Source organism: Chiroxiphia lanceolata, chromosome 8 (assembly GCF_009829145.1).
Source record: "Chiroxiphia lanceolata isolate bChiLan1 chromosome 8, bChiLan1.pri, whole genome shotgun sequence".
In the NCBI taxonomy this organism is placed as follows: Eukaryota; Metazoa; Chordata; class Aves; order Passeriformes; family Pipridae; genus Chiroxiphia; species Chiroxiphia lanceolata.
Window position 1 is genome coordinate 12,429,628 of NC_045644.1, and position 25,587 is coordinate 12,455,214.

The 25,587-nt window shown below is 42.8% G+C and overlaps 1 protein-coding gene across 1 annotated transcript in view; it reads left to right on the forward strand.

Moving 5' to 3' along the window:
- Positions 1 to 245: 245 nt before the first annotated feature.
- COL17A1 (collagen type XVII alpha 1 chain) overlaps positions 246 to 25,587 on the forward strand; it is a 40,867-nt gene continuing 15,525 nt past the window's right edge. Inside the window, exons 1-32 of the mRNA XM_032694359.1 lie at positions 246 to 434; positions 4,906 to 4,971; positions 5,678 to 5,722; positions 6,577 to 6,675; positions 8,151 to 8,288; positions 8,643 to 8,690; positions 9,622 to 9,657; positions 11,255 to 11,302; positions 11,722 to 11,865; positions 12,698 to 12,841; positions 13,581 to 13,652; positions 14,620 to 14,691; positions 15,050 to 15,115; positions 16,369 to 16,530; positions 16,836 to 16,925; positions 17,065 to 17,109; positions 17,698 to 17,847; positions 18,286 to 18,498; positions 19,098 to 19,136; positions 20,101 to 20,127; positions 20,595 to 20,621; positions 21,105 to 21,167; positions 21,339 to 21,443; positions 21,935 to 21,997; positions 22,643 to 22,678; positions 22,820 to 22,873; positions 23,247 to 23,282; positions 23,481 to 23,516; positions 23,949 to 24,011; positions 24,350 to 24,385; positions 24,764 to 24,835; positions 25,194 to 25,220. Coding sequence (XP_032550250.1) covers positions 4,917 to 4,971; positions 5,678 to 5,722; positions 6,577 to 6,675; positions 8,151 to 8,288; positions 8,643 to 8,690; positions 9,622 to 9,657; positions 11,255 to 11,302; positions 11,722 to 11,865; positions 12,698 to 12,841; positions 13,581 to 13,652; positions 14,620 to 14,691; positions 15,050 to 15,115; positions 16,369 to 16,530; positions 16,836 to 16,925; positions 17,065 to 17,109; positions 17,698 to 17,847; positions 18,286 to 18,498; positions 19,098 to 19,136; positions 20,101 to 20,127; positions 20,595 to 20,621; positions 21,105 to 21,167; positions 21,339 to 21,443; positions 21,935 to 21,997; positions 22,643 to 22,678; positions 22,820 to 22,873; positions 23,247 to 23,282; positions 23,481 to 23,516; positions 23,949 to 24,011; positions 24,350 to 24,385; positions 24,764 to 24,835; positions 25,194 to 25,220 — 2,311 coding nt within the window. The 5' untranslated portion in view covers positions 246 to 434; positions 4,906 to 4,916. The remainder of the gene's footprint in view (positions 435 to 4,905; positions 4,972 to 5,677; positions 5,723 to 6,576; positions 6,676 to 8,150; positions 8,289 to 8,642; positions 8,691 to 9,621; positions 9,658 to 11,254; positions 11,303 to 11,721; positions 11,866 to 12,697; positions 12,842 to 13,580; positions 13,653 to 14,619; positions 14,692 to 15,049; positions 15,116 to 16,368; positions 16,531 to 16,835; positions 16,926 to 17,064; positions 17,110 to 17,697; positions 17,848 to 18,285; positions 18,499 to 19,097; positions 19,137 to 20,100; positions 20,128 to 20,594; positions 20,622 to 21,104; positions 21,168 to 21,338; positions 21,444 to 21,934; positions 21,998 to 22,642; positions 22,679 to 22,819; positions 22,874 to 23,246; positions 23,283 to 23,480; positions 23,517 to 23,948; positions 24,012 to 24,349; positions 24,386 to 24,763; positions 24,836 to 25,193; positions 25,221 to 25,587) is intronic.

Consider the following 25,587-nt stretch of genomic DNA (forward strand, 5'->3'; position numbering starts at 1 on the left):
CAAATCATGTATCAGAAAGTACTGTCACAACTGCTCATGTGCCCTGACTTAAGTCTTCACACCTCTGTCTGGGACCTAAATAGTTAATCTACCTGAGCAAATAGGTAGGAGCCTTTCTTATTTCAATAAAGTTTGATTCCTGGAGGCAGATCCTTTTTTCCAGTGAGTGTCAGATAATTGGAAGGGTAGGGTGAGGCAGGAAACCACGACACGCCTTTGTTGGGACTTGTTAAAGAGCACGGGAATAGAAGAGGAGAAGAAGAGTGAGAATAAACCAGGTTAAATAAAGAAGAGGTGAACATTTTTGGACGATCACTCAGATTCCGCACACCTTTGGAAGGACATGATATAAAGTGAAGGTGGCAAATTTTTGGTAGAAAGGAAGCGGTTGAGGAGAAAAACAGATTTTCAGTTCAGTAACCAAAGCACTCCAGGTAAGTTACATTATTAATAAAAGCAGCAAAAAAGCAGAAAAAGGGATCCTTTTTTTTCTGTTTTCCAGATTCCTTTAAGAACAAGGCAAAATAAAGGAGTTGTTACTTTTTTTCTGTGGGGAATGCAATATAAAAATAAGATTGTGTAAGAGCTGGGTCATTTTGGTTTTCTGTTTGTCAGTGAATACTACTCTTTTAAAGTGAGTTTCCAGTGAAAGGATAGGAGATAAGAAATGTGAAGCCAACCTACGGGTACATTTTTAATGCATTTTGTGAAACTACTGTAAAATAGATACAGTTTAGCTGAATGTTCTCTGCTCCATAAGGGTACCAGCATGGTGAGGACAGATCGTCTGTTGGCTGTTTTTAAAACTGAGCGGATCTGGAATGTGCTGGAAGAGTAATGATTGTAAATTTGAGCTTCAGATGGTGGGTGCAGGGTGTAATATTAAGTAAGTAAACTGCTTTTCAGTGAAGGTTTGTGTTGCCTTGGACAAACTTTGCTTTGTCTCAAACAGGTGAGTTTATTTATCAGCAGTGAGTCATTTACTATGGACTTTGTGCCATATTTTTGTCATAGAAGATTATGAAGCATTGTAAGGTGGTTTTGTCACAATTAAGTGAGATAAGTCTGATTTGAGAATCAGTATGAATCCCTCCTACAGCAGGTCTAGCAATTTGAACATAGTGGCATAAAGTGAAAGACTTGTCTTCCTTTCCTGTCTTCAGACTGACTTGTAGAGTGACTTTGGGAAAGTTACTTGTCCTTCTGTGAGTAGCTGCTTCATCTGTGAAATGGTGACAGCAGCACTTTCCTGTTGTGCGAACATTTTTTGATTGATACCGGGTTGTTTGTCTTCCTTTCTGTGCCAGAGCCAAGAAGTTGTGCAGGTCAGAATGGCCTTGCTTTGGCCCCTTTCTCTTTGAGTAGCTCAATTAAGTAGGGACAGTGAGGACACATTTTTGAAAAGAAGGCATCTGGCAGAGCAGAGTGATGTCTGGGCAGCACTTGTTGCTTGTGCTCTGGGATATGAGCATATATTGGTGTCAAAGAAGCCAGGAGAGGTTGAGGGCAGGGCAAAATTTGGTTCCTACAGCATGTCCAAGCTTTGGTTGGACACCTAACCAGCTTCCCTGGCATTAACATCATCCAGTGAGTCTACAAAATGAGCAGATTTTAGAAGCATGGTTTGGTTGATTCAATTCTAATTGTGTTGGTTTTGGTAAAATAACTCGAAAGGAACAGCTTTTAGAGCAGAATGAGAAAATCAGATTCCTAATCTGTGGAGTAAAAGAGAGATAAAGGGCTATTTTTAAGCAGTTTTATTAGTTCCAGGATAGTGACACCTGAAAGGCTTGGTTAAGAGGAAGGGGCACCCTAAAGGACATTTGACATGATGGGAGACATAGTCAGTGGCGTCATTTGTAGTCATCTACTGAGTCTCGGAGTATTCATGATCAAAGGGTTCCACTGGCATTAAATATTATTAATCTCAACACTTGCTGGTGCCTCTTTCTCCTAATGGAGTGTCTCACAGCTGGAGCCCTATTAACGGAGAGAGGAGAGAGCTAAAAGGGTGTGCTGCGAGTGCAACAGCATTCTGACATGAAAACTGGGAGGATGTTGTGGAGGGATAAAAGAATCTGAAACATGCCTACTTTTAATTTTCCACTAAAATACATCCTTGTGGCTATTCACCTACCCTTTGAAAAATGTTTATAATAAACTTTAGTACCATTTCACCCGATACCTAAATTCTAAAATAATAAGAGGGGCTCAAATGTTCCATCTCAGCCTGGCTCAGTGCCCTTGCCAGTGTGCTGCACTCAGGCAAGTGGCACAGGGGATGCAGGAGGCACCCTGCACTGTCAGGCTTTTGTGGAAAGCACATACCTGAGCATGCCTTGCAATGCTGGGCAGCTGTTGCTGTCTTGCTGTCAGTGCTGTCCAGAGAGGAAGCAGTGTGCACAAGTGTGGCAGTGCCAGACCTCTCCTGCTTCCTAGTGCCAATAATGTCTGCAAGTTCCCTGTTTCTGTGGGTGCCACAAGCACACTACAACCACTGAGCTTGTGTTGAAGTGGCCATAGGGGGTACCCTGTCTTATGTTGCCTGGCTTGTTTGAGAGTGATCCCACTTCACAAGTTCCTGCTTGTTGCTCAGGGATGATTGCAGTTGGCTTCTCTGATTCAACAGCACTATTGCTTTCCACAGACATAGCCCACAGCTATGTCTTTGTGAATCCAGGTAGGAGCTGGTGAGATGAGTCAGTCCTGGCAGATAATGGAAATCCATCTCAGTCAGCCTGCTGGAGCCTGGGCTGGCTTTTGCATCCATGTGGCAAACACACATGCAACATGGATCAAAGTGCACTGTGTGCTGGGGCCGGGCTGTGGCATGCATGGCTCCAAAGATGTGCTTTAACCTCTTGTAATTTTTTTTTAATTGTTATCACAGCAAGACATTCCCCTCTCTCAAGAGAAGGCAATAATGCAGAAGATGCATTCACTACATGGTGGCGCTGGCCTCTTCCAGCATCCATGACCAACAACATCTCCCAGTAGCAGAGAGGAAGTGGAGTTCTGGGGCTGCAAAGCAGTACAAAGCAGTTTCCAAATACGAAACTCTGTTCCTTGCCAAAAACACTGACAAAGCCAACAGTGCTGAAATCTAGATAAAAGCTTCCAGCATCTGTTTTTATGGAGAGGGCTTGAAAGATGCTTCCAGTGTTGATGTAGAAAGGAAGAGTAGCCAAGATATTGCCTTTCCTTGGAGGAACCCTTACCTTGCAGGAAACTGTCATCCTACTGGAGGAGAAACTCTCCTAATGCATATAGTTGCAGTCTTGCATATGCCTTGGAATCAACACCCTGAAAGTCCACAGTGTTAGCAAGCACTGTGAGGATTAAGCAGCATCCTGCTGCCGCCAAGGTTGTGTAAGGACTTGGGTGTGTCCTCAGGAACCCCATTTACAGGGCTGTTTAGACAAGCTCAGGGTCAGCAGTGCAGAGTGAGGGCTGTGGGCACTGTGTTGTTCTCTGCAAAGTTCGGCTGAGTTTGTCATAGGAGGCTAAACTGGCTTGGCTGGCAGTGTGCCTTGCACACTCAGACTGTTCCTGTCCAGCTCTGGGAATAGCAGTTGTTGGCAAAGAGAAAATTGAATTCGAACATCAGATATTCCTGCAGGTTCTCTGCTGCATCCTGCCTTGTATCATTATTTATACCTGGGCAATACAAGCGTAACATCAAGGGGGGTTACACTTTCCAGAAGAGTTAAGAGGAATCATGAGGATCAAACTCAAATGGTAGCTGTACTGGGGGGCACAGTCTTGGGTTCTGCCTCAAGATGAGCTTTAAAACTTGGAAGGAATTTCACCCAAAGCTTTTTTTTTAGACTCAGCCTTTTAAGTGTGTGGGTTTTGCTACAGCTGGACCTTTAAAGGGGAGACTTCAAATGCAGTGAAGGGTTTTACCCTATTGTGAGCTTGTATGTAAATTAAAATCTCTTCTCATGGTTTGTGGCTGCACAAGATGAAATGTTATCTTAGAGAGACTAGGAGTGAGCAATTGTGTGGTTCCTTCTGACAGAAGTGTTTTCTCTTCTAGATGATGTTTCTTTTCCACAATCACGTTTTCTTGTGGTATTTCTGCCTTGGCAGACAGTCATACCTCTACTAGAGATTATAATTTTGACTAGAAAAGCGTCCAACTCATGAAAAAGAGTGTACACAGCATTCACAGCATTGATTCCAACACTTTGTAGACTGACCTGAGCTGGCATTAAATTAGATCAGATCCTAAAGCCACAGACAGGGTCCCCAAACTGTCGCTGCTCTGCCTGTAAAGCAAGATAAAGCACTTCCTTGCTGCCAAAAATAGCTAGTTTAAAGGTAGGTCCAATCAGTGCTGTGGCTTTAGGATCAAAGTACCATGAGAATGCAGTATTGCTGTTGACAGATCAACAGTATCTCTGCCTAGGTTTTTCTGACAGTACTGGCAGAGTGCAGGTAACTTACTCCTGCAACTGCCTGCACTGTTGAAAACTAATCCTGTACTGTTGAGTCCTGCTCAGAGCAGATGTGTGGGAGTAGTGTTTGAATCCTGTGGTTTTCATCAAACCTTTATAGGGGCACAGCTGGAAACCAAAATGTAGTGCCACGAAGTCTGGATATAAATCCAGGTCTAAACTCAATCACTGAGTGGTTTTGCTTCAATTGCCCCTGTCTCACCTGGCAATTGTAAAGCCTGTTGGCTTTACAATCCCTCCTGGTGTTTCAGTATCCAGTGTTGTAGGTGCCAGTCTATTAGTAATAGTCATATGGCTCTGGAAGGGCACTGTAAACTCCCTGGCACAGATATCTTCCAAGCAGTCTAGTCTCCAGCTGAAGAAAGCAAGTGGGACCTGTGGGGAGCTGTTGTCGTTTCCTACTATTCACAGAGCTTTGAGTGCAGTCTCTCTGTTTTCCTTGCAGGTGGCAATGATATGGATCCTGTAACAAAGAAAACAAGGCAAGATGGATCAGAAGTTACTGAAAGACGTAAGGAGGAGATTTTTTATTTTTATATCACACCCCAGAAAACCCAGAAGTGGATGACCAGTTTTGTAAGGGGTTGAATGCTGATGAGAGGACGAGAACTAAATTCTGCTTCTGACTCTGGTCTCTCTGCTGAAGTCAGAATAAGGAATAGAATGGGCCAAGATGTGTGTCACAGCCTGATTGTTTAACCAGATGATTGCCCCGTGGTAGCATTTCTAGCCAGTAGTGTGGACATTTGGATGCTGCTTCTACCTGTGATATCAATGCCCTGTGTAGCCTAGAACATGTTCTTTAGATATCTCTTTGGGGCTTTGTGTAAAACAGAGGCTAATTTCCTGCTGGCTATATGGGAATTAACTAGTAGGAAGCTAGTAAGGGGTCTGATCATGAGCTTTGTGGTTACAGCCATGGCTGTGGTTCAGAAGTGCCCAGAAATAATAATAGTTCCATGTTTTACAGGGATCTTGTAAAGACAAAAATCTTTCGTGACAGTGATGTTCTTAGAGATAGAAGGACCTGCAAAGAAACACAGCATTGTGTGCTAATGCAACCACAGTCCCCAGGCAGTGTGGTCTTAAGGGACTTTTATTTAAATGAGTTGATCTTCTTTGACTGAGTCATGCTCCTGCATGGCAAATAAGTAGAACTTTGATCTAGTTTGGCTATATTAACATGCCATTACATCTGCACCCTTTTCTTCCCTCAGTTATTACAGAGACTGTAACCACAAGACTGACGTCCTTGCCACCCAGTAAGTAATTTTCAGTCATTGCATTGCTTCTGCTCAGTGTTCTGTGCCTCTCCATGCTGTTTGTCTGCATTATATCCATTATTTCCATAAATCCCTGGATGCAGCAGGTCTCAGTGCATAAAGATTTGCACTCAAAGAAAAGCAATTGTCAGGAAAGCCTTTCTCAAAATACTGGTTACTATGGAGAAGGAAGAGTATGTGGGGAGCTGTCTGGGTATTATCAGGAGCAAAGCCACATGCTCCACTAAGACTGGTAGACCAGACTCTCCATGGATTGAAGTCCAGATATAGAGTCTCCAGTGGTGACTGTATTTTGGGAACAAGAATCAAAAGTGATGGGTCTGCAGCCTCCTCTGCTGGGGTTGCAGTATATTATTCTCCTGTCATCTTACCCAGTTGACAACAATGAGTGAATCTTTTTGGGTAATATCAGAGGTCACAGGTCATTTCTACCTCTGTAGGGAAGTACAAGTACCAAGTAGGGAAGAATCCTCCATACTCTTTATCCCACCATATTCTTTATTAGCTTGCTGCAGCTGATTTGGAAAGGAATTGCACGATCATCCCATTTATGGTGAGGGTTAACAGAAGTATCCTTCAGCCTGTGTAGGGAGCAAAATTTTACAAAGTTTTTTTTTTTTTGCTTTTCCCACTCCACTGGGAGTGGAGTGGGAATGCTTGTCTGCTCTGCCAAGACACTTCCCTGCAGCTCTGATCTTTCACCAGGCACAAAGCTGTACTTGTAATTGAGTGTGTGGACAGCTTTGGGTCCCTCCTGACTTGTCTTGCAGTGTCTTTGCTATTCTTATCTTCTACCTTGAGAGAATGTCTCATTTTGTGCTCATCTCTTTCAGAAGGAGGGAGCAGCAGTGGGCTCAAAACATCATCCCACACTGGAGGGAGTGGAGTAGAAAAGAGGTCTTACACCCATGGCAGCAGCTACGTGACCTCAAGTAAGGAATGAAATCATTGCACAGTGAGGAAAGAGAGGGCAAAGACAGTAGAAATGGGCTGAGGAGATATGCAGAGCAGGGAAGTGGGATGAACCAGAGGTAAGGAAAACAAGGTTTGTGAAAGTAGAAGTGGCAAACACATACTCAAAGCAGAGGTATTCCTTCCTTAAAGTTGGGTTTGAGGATGGGTGAGTAAAGGACAAAATTCCCATTTTCCACAGAGAAAAACCTGATTTCAGGAGAACAACAACAAAAAATGCCATTCCCACTGTTTCTAAGAAGTCATTCAGAAACTGAATTTTCCTTCTTACTTTTTTTTGCAAATCACAATCTTTCTGATCATTTCTGTTCTAAAGACAGTTTTGATTAATCTTTTTATTGGTCTTGCTGAGGGTAGAATATTATTAAAGAATTTCCTAGAAAAGGTTTTCTTGTGTTTGTGTGTCCATGGCTTTAGCACTTTGTACAGTCTGCCAGATTTTCTAGACGTGCTAAATCATTATGTGCTGCCTACTCCATAAAAACAGAGTTCTTCTCTGGCAGCATTCTTTGCCCAGCTGTTAGATTGTCATAGCAAAAGTTTCTAAATAATAAGGTTCCTAGCCAGGTATCTGACTCACCTCTCTGTCTCCCATTACAGAACAAAGCAAGTCCTTTTAGAGGGGAAAGTTGGCAAGAAAACACTGTTGGATACACTCTTATTGTAGGAGTGGGTAAACAATATCCAGTCTGATCCTGCTGATCAGCGTGGATAGGTTGCCCCTTATTACAGGGCTCCCTTTTTGCTGCACTCTGATCGTACTCCAGCATTAGATTTCATACAAGAGTGTGAACACAGTTATGGCTGCTCAGTTCTTTCTCCATAGCACTGATGTGAATTAGGAGAGAAACTCTTTCCTCTGTCTAAACGTAACAGCTACTAATCACCTCCAGGCTGCCTTGGGCCTGGTGCACACCTCAATCACTCTTCCAGAAAATGGGCCAACTAAGGCATGTCTAAATGCAAGTGTGGATAGTTGTTTTGGAAGGGAAGTGGACTCATCTCTGCTTTCCCTTATCTCGTGAACTGCATCCTTCAGCGCTTTGAGTTTGGCTTAACAGTCTCCCAGTTTTTGTAGCCTGTGTCATGTTCCACTTGAGTTTACAGATGGATCTATATCCAAACCAAAACCTAGCACCATTCAGAGCTAGATTTGTTCGTGCTCAAGGGAGATGGCTCACTCATCCCCCTAGGCCAAAACCTGCTGTTGTATATATCATTGACAAGATTTGTTTTGAAACCACAAAGATAACCAACACTCCTCTCTGCACTGAATGGCTGGGGGTTGTTCTTGTCCATGTCTAGTTGTGAGGTCCCAATACAAATCTGTCCAGCTCAGAGACTCAGGGTAATATCAGTGTGTAGAGCCAAGGGCTTATCAGTCACAGTCACAGCTGTGACTTATCTTACTGAGGGCATGTTGTTTTAACTGTAGGTGGAAGTGGTAGATTGAATTCAACATCATCATCCTCTGGCTACAGACAAGCCCAGTCTCCCAGCTCTACTCTCACCAAATCACCTGGCTCGACATTTGAAAGGAAAACCTATGTCAACCGCCATGCAACTTATGAAGGTACCACAGAACACGCCACAAAAAGGAGGCCATGTGTATTGCACTCTGAGGGCACATTAATGCAGAATTATCCCCAACAGCACAGGAATCTCGTGGTTTTGCTGGGAAATAAGCCAGCAGGGACACATTGTAATTATTAAATCCTGTTTATAGTAATGCTCATTCCTAAAAGAAGTTGTGGTATATATTGTTGAAAGACATTAGCAGCTCTTTCATGTGATCCTGAATAGCTCTTTTTTAAAAATGGAAATGTTTGCTGCCCACTGGGGTTAGACAGTTGCCAGGAAGACATATTCTGAAAACTTTTAATGATCTCGTGCAAAGTATTAATTAACACATTTCTGTTCTTTGCAGGGAGCTCCAGTGCCAACTCTTCTCCTGAGTTTCCCAGAAAAGATTTTGGTATGTTCTTTCTAGAGCTGTTCCTCTGAATGTTGTGGCAAGGTCATGTGAGTTGGTGACTACGAAGGCTTTTTGCACATTGCTGTGACTTGCTGTACCTGTGCTGTCTCTGTGCTGGGCAGTCAGCACAGCTCCGTGACTTCGGAGGAGTTATTTGGGAGTTACATTAACATCTGACAGCCAGGTCTGTAGCTGACATATTCAAACGGAGGGTGCATACTGTGTGTCTGCTACTCTCAACTGCTTTTGTGATGCTCCCCATATGACATAGGACATGGACAGGAGAGCATAGTCATGGGATACTTCATAGCGTTCCCTCCATCCCCACCCCCTACCAAACTGGGAGAATAGCTGCAAGAACAGACTCTTAGGATTTTGAGCCATTGCTGGATATGCTCTTCCAGTTGCTCTTTTCTGGAGTTCAGCAAGTATAATATATGGAAATATGAACGGGCTATCAAATCATACAGTTACACTGAACATTGGCAACAGCTATGAGCTCGCCCTGTCCAAAGTCTGAGCTGCTGATTTTACTCAGTGAAGATAGTGAAACATTATGATCAGGCCATCTTTCTGGCTCAGAGAGGAAGCAGGGTCTCACAGCACGCAGTGTTGGTCAGTGGGGTAAACAGGCCTATTAGATTCCTTTTTTCTATTTGAAATGAGAGATCACCATCTATGAACAACATTTCTGTGTGGAAAAAGAAACAGCAGCTGGTCCAGAAATGCTAAAGGTGCTACTGATTCTTCAAGGTATCTTATGGTCTAAAGGGAGCCTGGTAAAGACTCTAAGAGTGCAATTGGCCCAGCTGTGCCCCAAGAAAAGTTGCTGTCTGAATCTGAGCGCTCTGAGCAAGATTGGTGTGTCGCCTTCCAGAGATGTCACAAGCAGTAAAGACTAACACTGCTTTTTTCTCATTGCTGTTCACAGCATCTACCTCCACCAGAGGGAGAAGCCAAAGTCGAGGTGAGTGATACTGTTCTTTGAAAAAGCTTCTTTTTTTCTTCAGTGTAATTCAGGTGTGTTAAATGGACCCATTCTTTAGCTGGAATCTATCAGTCCATGTAGAGCAGTCAGATGAGGTACGTGAATTTACACCACTGCAGATGTGAGCCATTTATCTGTAAGCAGTTGTTTAAACAAGCCTGGTGTGAAAATTGACCCTATTGAAGGTCATGGTGGTTTGGAGTGTGTCAGAAAGGAGGATCTACTTGGGAACCTGGACATCTGAGGGCATAGGACATAGTCTTCCGTCTTGTCTGTTCACTACAATAAACTTAGTCCATCCATACTCTGGGACCTGCCTCTGACATATTTACAGTAATTGCATTCATGTTTCTCCCACTGTGATCTGTCTTGCAAACCATAAAGCCATACCCTGAAATGACATCATGCTGCTGGTTAGGAGATGGGGAGGAAATTGAAGAGTTGCTGTGGTCTGTGTAGGCAGCTCACTGTAAAGCTCTACATTGTTTAAATCATTCAGTTCTTCTAATAATTTATTAACAGTGTTGGGGAAAGAAGGATTATATTAGTTTGTAAGAGTGTAATATCTGTTACCAGTTGGTTGAAGAGGAAATTATAATGTTATTTTATCCAAGTTAATTTTAGCAGTGGATATAAATCAAAGTGTACTCTTGCACACTGCTCCTGCAGAGTGTCACATTTCCCAATTATTCTGCCTCAGATTGTCACAGTCTCCTCTAGCACACTACATACCTGAGCTCCCATCAGAACTAGGCCATACATAATAGAGCAGACACCAGAGAATCAGGTCCAGCTTCTCATATTACTTCAGAAAATAATTCTAATCCATCAGCTTCTCCCCATGAATGCCAAGATAGTGTTTCTTTTATAGTGCATGCACTGTCAGATTTCATCTTGAGGAACATGTATCACATGTCCTGGCTGGCTACTTTGCTTGTGGGAAGCAAGCTTAAAGGGTTGCCCCAACCAAATCACATTAACTTAGTAGTCTTTTGTGCTGGACAGAAAAGGTCAGTAATAATGTTGAGTACCTGATGATAATGTTGGCTTAAAACTGGCCTGGTTACAGTGAGCCAAAAGAGAAATCAGCACATGATAAGAGACTAAACCATACAGCCCATTGCAGAGATGACAGTGTGGATTTTACCCAAGAAGTAATAGGGAATTTGTGTATTTAATAAGCTTCTTTTGGTTCTATAGTTTTTATTTCAGGAGGACAGTAAAAATAGTATTTATGCTGAGTGGGGATATCAGTGTGATTGAGGACTGCATAATTAGGCCTTCAGTATGTCTGGCGGTAACAGCAATATTGACTTCAACAGAGGCCCTCAATGAGTAAAATATAGCTCCCTGGAATTTTAAGTAACAAACTGTGACCCCAAAACAAAAAGTCACCCAAACCAATTTACAACCAGTTCACATGGGCCATGAGCAGTGCTCAGATCAAGCAGCAAGACAGCAAGATGGATCATAAACAGCAAGAAGGAAGGCATTCATTTCAGGCTGAAGATTCATTCCAGCCCAGGGCACAAATGTATCTCACTCCATATTCATGATCTGCTCTTTATCTTCCCAGAGAGTGAAATACGAGTCCGGCTGCAGAGTGCATCTCCCTCTGGCAGATGTAAGTGCCGTGGCTTTTATTCCAGGGGTATCAGGGATAAGATAGAGGATGTTGCTGCTAGGGGTATGTCTGCAGTGTCTCTGGAACCCAGTCTTCATGATGACAGATAGCAGCATGTCATTCTCTTTTTCCTGTCAAGAACATTAATTTTTCTCCCCTCTCTGAACAAGGAAGCATGCTGTGGGCTGGGTGGTGATCTTGCAAAGATGTAATTTTACTTAGTCCCAGAAGCAAGGCTGTAAAAGTACCTAGTCCCAGAAACAAGCCTCTGAAGCTTTGTTATTAAGTGGCACCCCCAGAAAGTAACAATGTCATAGATACTCAGGTAAATTCCACTGAATGATTTATCCAGAGCAAGATTACAGATCAGTGAAACAATGGCTTTTGGGTGACTCTGGACCCTTGTCTTTTTCTGCCAGGGACAGAGTTGGATGATGTGAAGCGTTTGCTGAAAGGAAGTCGATCAGCCAGCTGCAGCCCCACACGATCACCATCAAGTACACTCCCGATCCCAAAAAAGGCTGTGGTGGAGACAAAGATGGTCACTGAGAGCTCTCAGTCAGGTACTTGGCTATTACCGATGTTGCAGTAATTCCAAGGAGTATTTGCCCTAAAAAATACTCTGTTGCTAAGAACATTCAGGTAAGAATACATGATCTCTGTTCCAGACAGAGGCAGCAATACAGGAAAAGGGTCAGAATGCTGAAAGACTGTCCAGATGTTGCCATAATAAGATAGGGTAGCTTTCTAGTGACTAGTCTAAGTTCCATAAGTATAAGCCCATCCCTGCCACCACCAGGTTTAATTCAGAGGTATTTCTGGCAGAGATAAGAGCTCTGAGTGAATATATCTGAGAGTGATTTGATCTCTTATCTCCAAGCAAGATGGAGATAGCAATGAAGACAAAATTTCAGTGAGTATTGGATTTATTGGCAACAGCACTTGATAATAACTCATTAGGAACTGTACTGTCAGAACAAGGGGGAATGGCATCAAACCGAAAGAGAGTAGGTTCAGCTTAGATGTTAGGAATAAATTCTTTACTGTGAGATTGGTGAGGCAGTAGCACAGGTTGCCTAGAGAAGTTGTGGATGCCCCAGTGTTCAAGGCCAGGTTGGATGAAGCTTTGAGCAACCTGGTCTAGTGGAAGGTGAATGATCATGCTACCAGGTCAGTCTTTATTCCATTGGTTAAAATTTGGGTGGGCTGTAATCATCTGACATTTGAGGTCAGTTACACCACATTAACTTGGAGTCTTTGTGTTGATTCCACGAGGGTGATTCAAATTTAAGGCAGATGAAATTGTTTGCCATATAAATCTGCAGTGCATGCTAAGCCACAAGCCTGGTCTCATTGAAAACACTTCTGTTTGTTTGTTTGTTTGTTTGTTTACAGTATCAGGGACATATGACACAACCATACTGAATACTGCCCTCCCTTCATACATGTGGTCCTCCACTCTGCCTGCTGGGTCTTCCCTTGGTGGATACCATAACAGCTCCTCCTTGATCAATGCCATGTCTCACTCCACAGGATCAGGTATGGATGATTCAAATCTGGACTGCCTGGGTTTGAAGGATGTAACTCTACCCTGAAACTGGGTCAAAAGCAGTGTTTGGGTTTTTTTGCACTGCAAGAACTAAAATGATGGAAGAATCGAGATGGCAAAGGATATGCTTGATTTTTTTTTTTCTGATTTTTTTTTTTTGTAATTTGGTGCTCTCTGCTTTTACACTGACTTTATCTGAAAATCCTTCTTTGTGAGGATCTATTGTCCTGACTGTCTGACTGTTGCTAAACTTTGATGATAGTTTTATCAATGAGGTCAAGCTCACATTCCCCTTAAAAATTAGTTTCAGACTCTAATTAAATTGGATTACCTGGCCCATTGTAAGAGTGACTCATACACTGAAAATGTTATAAGTAAGAGTTGAGTGTGCTTATACCTGGTAAGGCCCACTTCTAAATGCTGCATTTCCCATCTCTGGAGAAAAAATACACAAACCTTTATCATGGCATACTATTAAAAGTTTTGTTTTCTCTTACTGTAACATGATTGCAACTTGTTTGAGGTAAGAGTTTTTCCCGTTTGTCAGTTCAGTAAAATGGTTGTTTGTTGTCATAGTTTTTCAAGATTTTTCCTCTGTGTAATTATTATGCATTTTCAGTAATTGCATTTCCAAGCTGAATCTTAATTTCTGTGACTGTGCCACTGACCTTTGGGTACTGGATTTCTTATTTCAGAGAAGTAATAACAATTCACTTCCTCTTTTTACAGTTTTTGGTGTTCCAAATAACCTGGCTCCCAGCAATCATACTCTGAATGCAGGCCTGAGCTCTTCCTCTACAGGTCAGATTTTTCTTTTCTTCTCTTCAAACTTTGACAGCAACACATTTCTGGCAGACATGTGCAGTGAAATAATGCCTATATTCCAGTTTCTCTCCTGTTCCTCATCTCAGTGTCAGCAGCTTGTCTGCACACCCAGTTATTCGTTACGGTGGGTTTATTCTCAGTTGATCCAGTCTAGCTACTGTTAGCTCCTGTCTATTTTTGTCTGGGAGGCAGGGAAAAGTAGAGATTTTCCAAGGAGAATCGTTTGTCTTTTGAAAGATACCTGTTAGGGCAGCCTGTTTCTTCCCTAGAACAACTCAGGGCAATGCTTTAAAAAACAAACTCTTATGTCCTAGTCCATAAAGGGCCACTGCTTCTCTGCCAGTTTTCCCTGTAATTTCCCTTTGCTTCACCTGGCTCGTGCCTTCTGGCAGACTCTCTTCAATGTCACTAAACCACGTTTCTGCCTTTCACAGTCACACATGCTGTGTCTGCACTGCACAGTGCCATCATGCAGGGTCTCTGACAGCATGATGACCAGGGTGTACAAGAGCAGTCTATACAGTGATTCTGACACCAAAGGGGCTACCTTCCAAGCTGTTTGCTTCTCTCTGGGCAGTAGTTTGACACATACAGTGTGCAGGTATCTCCTTGAATTTCCCTTAGTCAGTCCAAGCCAGTTTGCTGAATTTTCCTTTTTCCCAACTGCCCGACCTGCAAAAATGTCCATGCAGCCATGAGAATAGCTTTGTAATATAACTCCAGATCATGTTTTAAAATGGTCACCATTACTGTCCTGGGCCAACAATATCAGTACAGCAACATGATCTAAGGAAGAAATGGTCAGGCCTGTGATGCCTCCAAACAGCTGGTGAAATTTGTCGGGAGAGGTCATTATTATCACTGGGTTTGGTTTGGTTTTAGCCAGAATACCACCTGCGCTGCAGGATTCCTATAACTGCCATTGCAATGTTTTTCTTTGTAGTGTTTGGAGTTCAAAACAACCTGTCTCCAAGCTCTTCAGCCGTGACCCAGAACGCTACTGCAGCCTCCGCAGGTCAGAAACAAAGTAAGCCTGGAGAAAGGGCCACCCATGTGTGCTGCCTTCTCCCACCTTTTCTGTAGTGACTAGAAAGTTCTTATTGACAGAAGATCCCTCATGATCCCTCATTACCATCTTCTTGGTGCGATATGAAGGGATATTGAGCAATGTTTCCTCTGCTTTGCGTGTGCAGGAACAGCTCCCAGTGCCTATGCACTAGAGATTTGCTGTCTGGGGAAGCCCTTGATTGTTTGAGTTGTCCTAGGTATGCTGAATGAGAAAAGATTGTTGAAATGGTTTGCAGCCCAAGGTTGGTGTGTGTAGATCCCTTGACATCCTTCATCTTTGTCATTCTTGAATTTCTTCATTGCAGCATATGGGATGAAGAACACTTCTCAGAGCAACACCACGGCAAGCACTGCTGTGTCTGCCTCAGGAGGTGAGTGTGTTATTTACAGCTGCTTAGGTATGGCCTTGTACATGCATATTGTAATAAAAACAATTAGAGATTCAGCCAGCTGAGTGACACTCAGGTGCAAAACTTGTCAGTAGCCAAGTCTTCTACCAGTATCCTGAAAAGAAAGTGAGTCAGAAGTTAAGAATGAACAAATGAACTGATTTGATTCAGATCTCCCCCATCCTGTGATAATTTGGATTATTTAATTGCAGCTATTTCTGTTCAGCAGGCAGGAAACTGGATGGAGGAGCGCATATCTGAATTGTACTTCATTTGAAGCCAAAACATTTGCAGAGTTGCTCTTGAACATAATTTTGCAGTAGTACCAGCTTCAACTACTCAAAAACAAAAGAATTGACTTACACGTTATCAGATTAGGGTTTTTTTAATGAGAAAAGTTGAAGTCCTTCTAGTGCCCTTTGTCCTTGAACAGTTGAAATTCATCTTTTCCATCTCTTTTCTGCAACTCTGAGTTATAAATTACTTTTTTTTTTTTGTAAGGAAAGCCAAGTTTTTTTTGTAACCCAAGGACTCCCAAAGATGAGGCTTAAAAATAGATGTAAAGACCACAGAAGTTATGATAACATTTCTAACAAAGGTTTGCTCCAGGTTTCTGCTAGAGTAATGGAATAATACTATTCTGGTTATCTTGATTTTCTATGTTGTGTCAATTTGTGTGCAAATTCACATTTGTACACCATGCCAGGCATACTCGATAATGCCTAGTGGCACAAGAGTGACCACAGTGATGGCTTTGAACCTTGTTTGGCCTGTGCCAAACCTCTGTAAACTGTAGTTTAATTTCTCCTAACCCTGCCCAGCTCCCAGGTATGTGGAGGGCTTTGTGCTTTAGAGTAACTCCTCAGCTTGGGCTGTGCTGGCTCTGCTAACCCCTGAATGTCTTTCTCAGGCTGGATTTCTATGATTCCGTAGTAAGTGTGTTTGAGAAGTGGAGAGGTCATTCAACAAATCACTCCCATATGTGATTGAATTCCAGATGTTCTCCATTCCTGGTAGCAGTTGCTTCTCTGCCAGTGAAATACACATCTCTAAAGAAACCTAGTGACGTGCACAGCTCTCAGCTTCAGCGACCACTGTCTCTCACAGGGTGCTCATAGTAGTGGCAACCCCAATCACAGTGTGACTACCTATTTTAATGAACCAAAGTGGTGTGGCATGTAGTTATGAACTCACACTCATCTCCTCTTCTTTATCACCTTTTACCAATATTCCAGGAGGAACTGTCTTGAGCTCCCAGGGAGATGACGTTTTGCGTAAAGACTGCAAGTTCCTGCTGCTGGAGAAGGAGAATGCCCCAGCAAAGGAGATGGAGCTCTTGGTCATGACAAAGGACAGTGGCAAAGTCTTTAATGCCTCTGTCACTGGGCTTAATGGAGGTAACTTCCTTCTTTTGGGACGTGTATATTCTGAGGGCAGAGAAGTGGAGGGAATTTCTGGCAGGCAGTTCACCTTTAACCATGTCAGCTGCAATCTGGGTCTAGCTTTTGCATTTGAAGCACCAGAGCATGCCATGGATATTTCACAAAGCTCAGGAGCTTTGAGAGCAAAAAAACTAGATCTGGTTTTAACAGGCAGAGCTATTGTGTCTTCCCAATAAAAATATGCATTTTACCAATGAAAGGAGATAGGCCTGGTTCAACTTCTGATGTAATGTTTTTAATTATATTTGATTCCTATTCAGGATCCTTTGCAGATGATACCTTGAAGAAGGAGAAGCAGGGATTTTCTTCCTCTTATGCTGCAGATACTGGCCTAAAATCAGATGCAAATGGTAAGAGTTTGTCCCTGTGGAAATGCAGTAGAATTTTTTCCTTTTGTCTCCATTACTACCGTTCCCTTTCAAGCCCCTACTCTAAGTTTTGTCATGTAAAGAAAGACTAGTAAAATCTCTTTTACTGTTGTTAAAACAGGAGGACTGAAATCCATGCCAAAAAGAGACAAAGAAACTTATGCAGGTAAGTGACACAACTCAGACTTTCATTGAAAGAAGCACCAAAGCACAATATACAAAAAGCAACTGTTCCTGAGGGACATGGGTGATCTCTGTGCAATGACATCAGAGGGAGGAAATATTCAGGAGGCTACCAGAGAAATTGGTACCAGTGGTTTGATTCTAGATGAGTGGGCAGTTGAGGTATTCTTTTATTGCTAGAGAAAATCAGATAGCAGACAGTCCAACTGCATCCTGCTACCAGGACAGATTTCTGGGGAAGAGAGGGCTCAGACAGACCATGTTGGCTATTGCTGCCATTTTTGGCTCAAATCTGTCCAAAAGATTGACCCCCGAGCAGACAATTTTTTCAGCTGTTATTTTAAAATGCACTGGGTGTTGTCTCCTGTTGGAATTCCCTTTGGAAATATTGTTCCTGGCTTCCACAGGGATTAGAATTCCACTCACCATGTGCGGAGTGTGGTGTAAAGATTTTTTTTCCCTAGCCCTTTGTATAATGGATTAGAACTTGGTATCCTTATTGTAAGAAATTCTTAACTCTGAAGTCAAGGAACTCTTCATTAACCAGGAGACTGCTCCTTCTCTCTTCCAGAAATACGAAGTGGTGATGTGGGGGGTGCAATTGGATCAGCACCATCCTGGTGTCCCTGTGGTTCCTGCTGTACCTGGTGGAAATGGCTCCTGGGTTTGCTTCTAGCCTGGTTGTTTCTCCTTGGATTGCTCTTTGGACTCATTGCTCTGGGTAAGAAATAACTGAGGAACAAAATGTTGAATGGGGTAGAAAGACAGAGGATGTAAGCTGGCAAAGAGGCCAAGCACCAGAGATACTGAGGCAGAGAACTGAGGAGCACATTCAGCTTGATGGTGACTGCCACTAAGATATTAAAAATGGACAGAAAGAACGGATGACGAATATAAACCTTTGATGAGGAGTTATCTAGTCTTGGGGTGAGCAGGATAGGAAAGCTCCTGAGATCTGAGGTCTTACAGTTCTGGGACTAAATTGCCATTTAAACTTCAGATATCCCCTCTAGGAAAAAAAAGGATACAAAGAACTCTGCAAAACTCATTGGCCATAGCAATCTGACACAGTGTTGCCATGTCCCTGCTGATAGCGGAAGGTATTTCAGACCTGCATATGTGGCAGAATATTCCATAGCATTTTCCTTTGACCTTCCAGCGGAAGAAGTGAGAAAGCTGAAATCTCGTGTGGAAGACCTGGAAAAAATCAATGGTGGCCTCCTGGCAATTAACCAAGGGAATTCAAAATTAGAAAAGGATGCTAGAATAGACTTTCTTCATGGTATCTCACCCTCCTCGACCTTCCCTTATGAAAATGAAGAGTCAGTCTGGTTGATGGTGAAGAGCAGACTGAACAAGGAAATGGAGCGAGGTGAGCAAAGTCAATACCTATGATGCTGCATGAGACCAAATCATTTCAAGGGGAAAGGGAGCATTTGCTTGCCCATGGGCCTGAAGACTAGAACTTTTTGAGTTCAGTGAAGTCTGTCAAAAGTAGTGTCCTCGCCTGTCCTCAGAGACAGACTGTGCTGGATCTCAGGGTGCTGCCTCTAACATTGGTGGTGCATCCCTTAAACCCAGGGGAAAAGGGAGAAGAAAGAAAGTTGTAGACATGCCATCCTGGGCCAGGATATATCATGTTTGCTATAGCAAGTGTGTTTTCCATTTTGGAAGATCTATAGAGAAAAATGAACCCACACCTTTTTTCTCATGCTACTTTTGTTAGCAAGGGAAAGATGATTTACTTTCATTTAGCAGAGGATGGAAAGAGGTTAACAAAAGACAAGCCTACATTCTCCCATCTTTCATGGGCTTCATGGATTCATAAAAACAAATTTACTGAGGAAACTCACAAAGCCGTACTGTGCTACCTGGAGCCTCAAAATCCAAATAGATGGATCCTTGTATGTGAAATGAGTAGCTGCTCTGTTGTGTAATGCACTCTAATAGCCCCTTCACTTCCTGTTACAGGCTACTTCCGAGGGGAGAAAGGAGAACGTGGTGAGAAAGGTACAACCATATAGTCCTTCTCTTCCCTTGTCCAATTCCTTGGCTCTGGCAGTGCACAAGTTTGGGGGGGGATGTTGCCACAAGGGGTAAGTGGCAATGAGGAAGATGAAGATGGTTTATACTTAAACAAAAAGAATCATAGAATTGTTTAGGTTGGAAAAGACCTCTAAGATCATGGAGTCCAACTGTAAACCTGACACTGCCAAGTCCACCAGTACATCATCTCCCTAACTGCCACATCTACGTGTCTCCAGGGACGATGACTCAACCACTTCCCTGGGCAGCCTGTTCCAATGCTCCATAAGCCTTTTGGTGAAGAATTTTTTTGTAATATCCAATCTAAACCTCCCCTGGTGCAGCTTGAGGCCATTTCCTCTTGTCCTATTGCTTGTTACTTGGGAGAAGAGACTGACCCCCACTTCACTACAACATCCCTTCAGGGAGTTGTAGAGAGTGATAAGGTCTCCACGGAGACTCATTTTCTCCACCCCCAACTGCCTCAGCTGCTCCTCACAGAATGTGTGCTCCAACCCCTTCACCAGCTCTGTTACCCTTGTCTGGACTCACCCCAGCACCTCAATGTCCTTCTTGTAGTGAGAGACCCAGAACTGGAGACAGCACTCAGGGTGCCTCACCAGTGCCAAGTACAGGGAGATGATCACTTCCCCGGTCCTGCTGAACTAAAGCAAGTTTTCCATGTAAACTGTAGAGTCTCTGATCCCGTGCAAAACAATATAGGAGGCCAAATCTTGCATTGTGCCAATATGAAAGGCCAGATTATGGTTGTCACTAGTGGGATGGGTTTAATCCTGCACTATTCAATTATGAAGTGTCCCTGTTCACCCTTAACTCCTTCATGTTTCATTGAAGATGGGAAAGCAACTAGAAAACCAAAATGAATGAGTAGTCATAGGAGATATCTCCAGGATGTCTCCTGATTCAACTTTTTTTGCACTTTTCTCAGGTGACATGGGAGTGCAAGGTCCCAAAGGTGAGTCTGGAGTTACGTGCTTTCTCAGGTAGATTGGCAGCCTGCCATAAAGTCTGGGTAGCAAACGGATTTTTGCTACTCCAGAAGCTGATGTTAGTTATCTATTAGTTCAGATATTGTTGTGATGGTTGGGGGGTTTTTTCTCTTCTTCTGGGCAAAGAAAATTTTAGAGTTCATAGTAGAAAAGAGAACAGATCTCACTTTGAATTTAGAACTTCTTTCACCTGGATGAAAGTCATTCCTGAAGCCAGGCTCTACCTGGTTTAATCACAGTGTGAAGCACAGAGTGCTTCAGAGGATTTTGCATGGGGTGAATGATTCAGTTCTTTACATAAATACAAGGGAGACAGTAAAACTTGTAAACATCCCAGGAACATAAACTCCTTTTATGGAGGTGAGGGTCAGCCAAAGTGACAAACAGGGAAGACATTATTTCCCACTGACTGTTTATTTCTTTGTCTCTACAGGAGACCGAGGACTTCCTGGTGTTCCAGGTGAGCTATAGTACAATTCCCCTTTGAGGGAGGACATTTAGTGACATTACTGTAGGCAGGAACAAGTTTTGCACTGCAGATCTAGCTCAGGGTGGTTCACTAAATAGTCAATATTTAGCATAAACTGTATCACTTCATTAATATCTTGGTGCTGAGCTACAGACGCAGCTTAGAGACTTGGTTACAAGCAAGGCCTTGGCCAGACTTCCACTTAGTTGAACATGCTGAATTAGGGGTTGTGAAGATCCCTGTCTACCACTGAAAGAGTCCTAGAGCTGCATAAGTGCTTAGCCCAATTTCCTTGTGCTTGTATATATTGTGTTCTTCTAAAGACATCCCTGTTCAAGTGCTCTCCTTCTGAGTAATGTATTCTTTACCTCAGCTGATTAATCCCTCCAGGCTTCAGGTTCTCCTAATTTACATGTTATTCTTTCATGGTGCAGAGTCAAGAACTCTGAACGTTTGTTGTGTTTTTCTTTCCAGGCATTCCTGGTCCAATTGGACACCAAGGACCAGAAGGACCAAAAGGACAGAAAGGCAGCATGGGTAAGGCTCTCTGTCAATGCTGTGAGTCTTTCACAACTGATTGATGGTGGCATGGGAATACAAGCACCAGACTGGTGTGACCATTGCCTTCCCCAGTGGAGGTGGTTATGAATCCTTTTGCCCAAGGCCTCCTGTAGACACTTTATTTTACATGGCATTTGTTTCCTGTAGGTGAGCCTGGAATAGAAGGTCCCATGGGACAAAGAGGTCGAGAGGGTCTACCAGGGCCTCGAGGGGAGCCAGGACCACCTGGATTGGGAGAAAAAGGAGACAGAGGTAGGAACCAGGTGTCTCGTTGCATAAAGCAGGGATGGACAAAAGCTGGAGTTTGCTCCTAATTTATAAAACACCTCAGTGGCAGAATTTGATTTCATTATTCCAATCCAGATTTCACATCAGACATTTCCCAGCATAGACGAATATGGCCTAAAGAATTCTTTTTGCCAGACTTATAATGAGTAAACAGGGGTTGTTTTGGTTTGCCAGATCTGACAGTCAAGTTTGAGTTTGACAGAACCAAAAACTCTTTACTATAAAGATTGTCTTCTTCCCTGTTATCCCAGTCACCAAAGCTGGGGGACTTGTCTTGCTGAAACCCAGGGAACTCATATCTTTTTCTTGAACAATGTGTACCTGTTTGGGTGTTTTGAACCAACCAGCAGATTATTCATGACACTTGCCAGAGAAAGAATAACAGGAGATGGGATAAGGAAAAAATGGGAGTACAATTATATTCTACTGTGACTGTTCATGCTCTTATTTTGCAGGTTCTATTGGTGAGCCAGGTCCTCCTGGGCCACCTGGACCCCCAGGTTCTACTGGCCTAAAAGGTAAATAAGAAGATGGAGACAGAGGACCTAGCAGAGTGGTTAGGAGTAAACGAGCACCCCAACTTTCCTGTTTCACTTGTGTTGCTCTGCAATAACCAGAAAAGTGAACTAATGGTCTCAGTTTAGATAAAATTTACTTTAGTAGTTACACATAACCTTTACAGCAATAAATTCTTGGAGATTTTTAATGAGAATGGGGAGTGGCAGGGAAGTTTCTCAAAACACCAGTCTTTAAGGTTGTGATATTTCCAGCTGTTTTTTCTTTGCTTTCAGAAATAATAAGGTAAACTCCATTTCCCTAACAAGCTTCTAAAGAGTTACAGCTCTACATTCCATGTAACTGAGATAAAAATTGTACTGTAAAAAATGGGTCCCATGTGAAGCACAGACCTCAGCATTTCAGTCAAGATGGAAGGATTGTGTCTCTTTAGGGAAAAACACTTCCTCAATGTCACAAAGAACTAAGTTTTGTAAATTCATCCTGGTTTTGAGGATGCCAGTGGTGCAAATTCTTCCAGTGGCTGGGGAAATTCCAATCTGCTAAGCATCTATTGGGTTATAGATGTTCTTGGGCAAACTAAAATAGATTTGTTCATTTTCTAATTGTGATGTTACTGAAAGAAGATCCATGTTCCTTGTTCACAGGTCTGATGGGTTCTCCAGGCCCACAAGGTCCTCCAGGTGAGTGCTGCATTCCTTTGCTATGGCATCTAGAGACTAGGGAAAACAAAAACAGAGTGACAGCTTCTCACAGTTTTTCTGCTTCAGTGATGAATTGTGGTGAGTGGGATGAATTAAAGCCCCTGTTTCATTTTTGTGCAGGTCCTCCTGGCCTACAAGGATTTAGAGGAGAAGCAGGTCTCCCAGGTGCTAAAGGTAAGTTTCTCTTCCCCCTGCCACTTACAGCAGCACTGGCTGATGTGCTTTTCTGGCACTGCTCTGAGCAGCAGACTTGATCTGATTTTGATGCTATGGGCAAACAAAAACATAAGACTGAGGAAAAGGAAGGAGAAACCAAACTCAGTGATTGCAAGCAAATATGGAGAAATACAGGAGACACAGAGGTAATAGAGTAGTCTAGATGAGGAAACATATTTGATGGATGGAGCTGTATTGAAGGAAAGGAATTTCAGTTTGAGTTTGTCTGCTATCAGAGGATCTGCATTCCCCATGAATTTTCTTGATGCATGAAATTTCTTTCCCTTATGATTTACAATTACTATTCTTCAATCCTCAATGTGTCTTTCAGGTGAGAAAGGAGCCAGTGGACCTCCTGGACCCAAAGGTATGTTGATAATTCATTATCTTTTGTGGTTATTTTCTTTAGATTTCTTTAGATACGGGTACTGTCCATGGGTACTAACCCTATCCTTCTTTGGCTTTTTCTTCTGTGCTCTTGTCAGAAAGCAGACTTTATTTTCTCTGATGGAAACATTTTACAGTGAAACAATATCACATAATCCTTCCCTTTTCCATATCACAGGTGATCAGGGAGAGAAGGGTTCTCGTGGAATGACAGGTCAGTAGATTGGAACACTGGAGTAACAGCCTATCTAATATACATGTGCATTGCTTGAGTTTTCAAAAGAAGTATAGTCCAGTCAATCCCAGTTAGCTTTCTGAAAAAGTATAATGATGTTACTGGTTGTAGGAGTTTTATTTTTCCTCCCAAGTTATAAACTCGATAAAATAAATAAAATAGATCCCATTCTTGATTCCAGTAATCTTGGTAGCAATCTTTGTATTTAGCTTTAGGGAAATCCTCCCTCACATACCCTGTATTCACACATCTCTTGAGCTTTTCTAATGCCCAGAGACAGTCATGAATCATGAGTTCTGAACATCCTGTCAATACTAGTTTTCAGTTGCAAAGCAGCAAATATATCTGACAGTCATAAATTGTATCTTCACCAAGTTTTGTTTGATTCATTTTCATACTATTTTGCTACAGGTGAACAAGGCTCAAGAGGAATGCCTGGACCTCCAGGAGAGCCAGGGGCTAAAGGACCTGCAGGTGGGTAACAGAAAGCAGTTATATGTGAGGCAATGTCACTGCCACCCAGAGTGTGTTTCTGTGAGCACAGACAAGGAAACAACACAGGTGTGGAATCACACTGGTTTCTCTAGACAGCTCCCAGTAGTCTGTGCACTCAGAAAAGGTGTCCTACAGTTAATCTTACAGTTAATGCATGAATGTTTCCTGGATCTTCAGTAACTGCAACCAAGGTTTCTTTCAGATGCCACATGATGAGAAGCCACTTCTATGTTTAGGGCTATGCTCCACTTAGGAGGACGACAGGACAACTGTGGTACTTTTTCAGTAGTCCCTGACAATCTCTTTCCTTTGGACAGGACAAGCTGGCCGTGATGGACAGCCAGGTGAAAAAGGTAAGGGATTCCTTGGAGGTAGAAGTGCAGGTACTTTCTGACTTGGCAGGAGCTGGATTTCTAAAAGGAGTGGGAGAAAGATGACAGCAGATTCACCTTCTGGGATCTTGCTGTCTCAGAACTGTAGAGTCAACCATGTAAGCATGGAACTGAGACATATAATGGAGCAGACTGTGGACTTGTGAGAGAGTTCTTCTCTCTACAGAACTCTTCTGTCATTGATGTTCCCCTCCCAGACACTGCTGCTGGAAATGGCCAGGTGGCTGTGAGGATGCAGTGGGTAGAAAGTGCTGCAGCACAGCTGGTGGCCAAGCTTGAATGGATTGGTAGATTGTAAGTCAGTGACTTCTGTCTTGTTAATGATTATTATATCTGTAGGTGAACCAGGTCTTATGGGAATGCCAGGTGTCCGAGGCCCTCCAGGACCCTCTGGAGATGCAGGAGAGCCAGGTAACACATACAGAGAACAAAAATGCTTTTAGCTCAGTCAGGAGCACAGATGTCTCTGTCAACAATTTCCAGTCTTAATTTGAATTTAAGGCTGGCAGAGGATCTCTGTACTATAAGATGGTGATGAAAGGAAAATACATGGGAATCTAGACCCTTCATGGTCCCAGGATTATGCACACTGCAAACATCAGCTGCTAAGAGCCAACCTTCAATTTACATACCAGTTGCTTGGCCAGTTTGCAGCACTTGTGAATTGTGTGCTATAATTTCATGTAAATGTAATCTTTTTGTCCCTGTCTATCTTTTTCATACTTGAAATTTGTTTAGACACCTTAGAATTTTTGCCTTTTTCTGACAGGTCTCACAGGACCCCAAGGGCCACCAGGTAGGCTTTTCCACTGTATTCCAATTTATCAATATTTATCCATATCATTTGGATATGGGCTCAGAAAACTCTTGTAGTTTTCCCTCTGGACTGCTCAGGGCTTCCAAAGTGATATCTCAAGGTTTCTGTATCTCCTTTGGCTTTTGAGAAGGGTTTTGTGGTTGGTGTGTAGATTTTGAGCAATGCAGAGCCTTGGAGTGTTGAAAATTTGCCTTCCCCAAAACATGATTTTCAACGAATAACGCGTTCCCTGTGAATCACTGAAAGGTCCTTTTAATTAACTGCAGAAACAGAAGGGAGAGTATGTAGCAAGAGAGGTGAAAACAGAGGGTGTGACATCTGAAAGCAGTGGTGGTCTGGGAGGCAG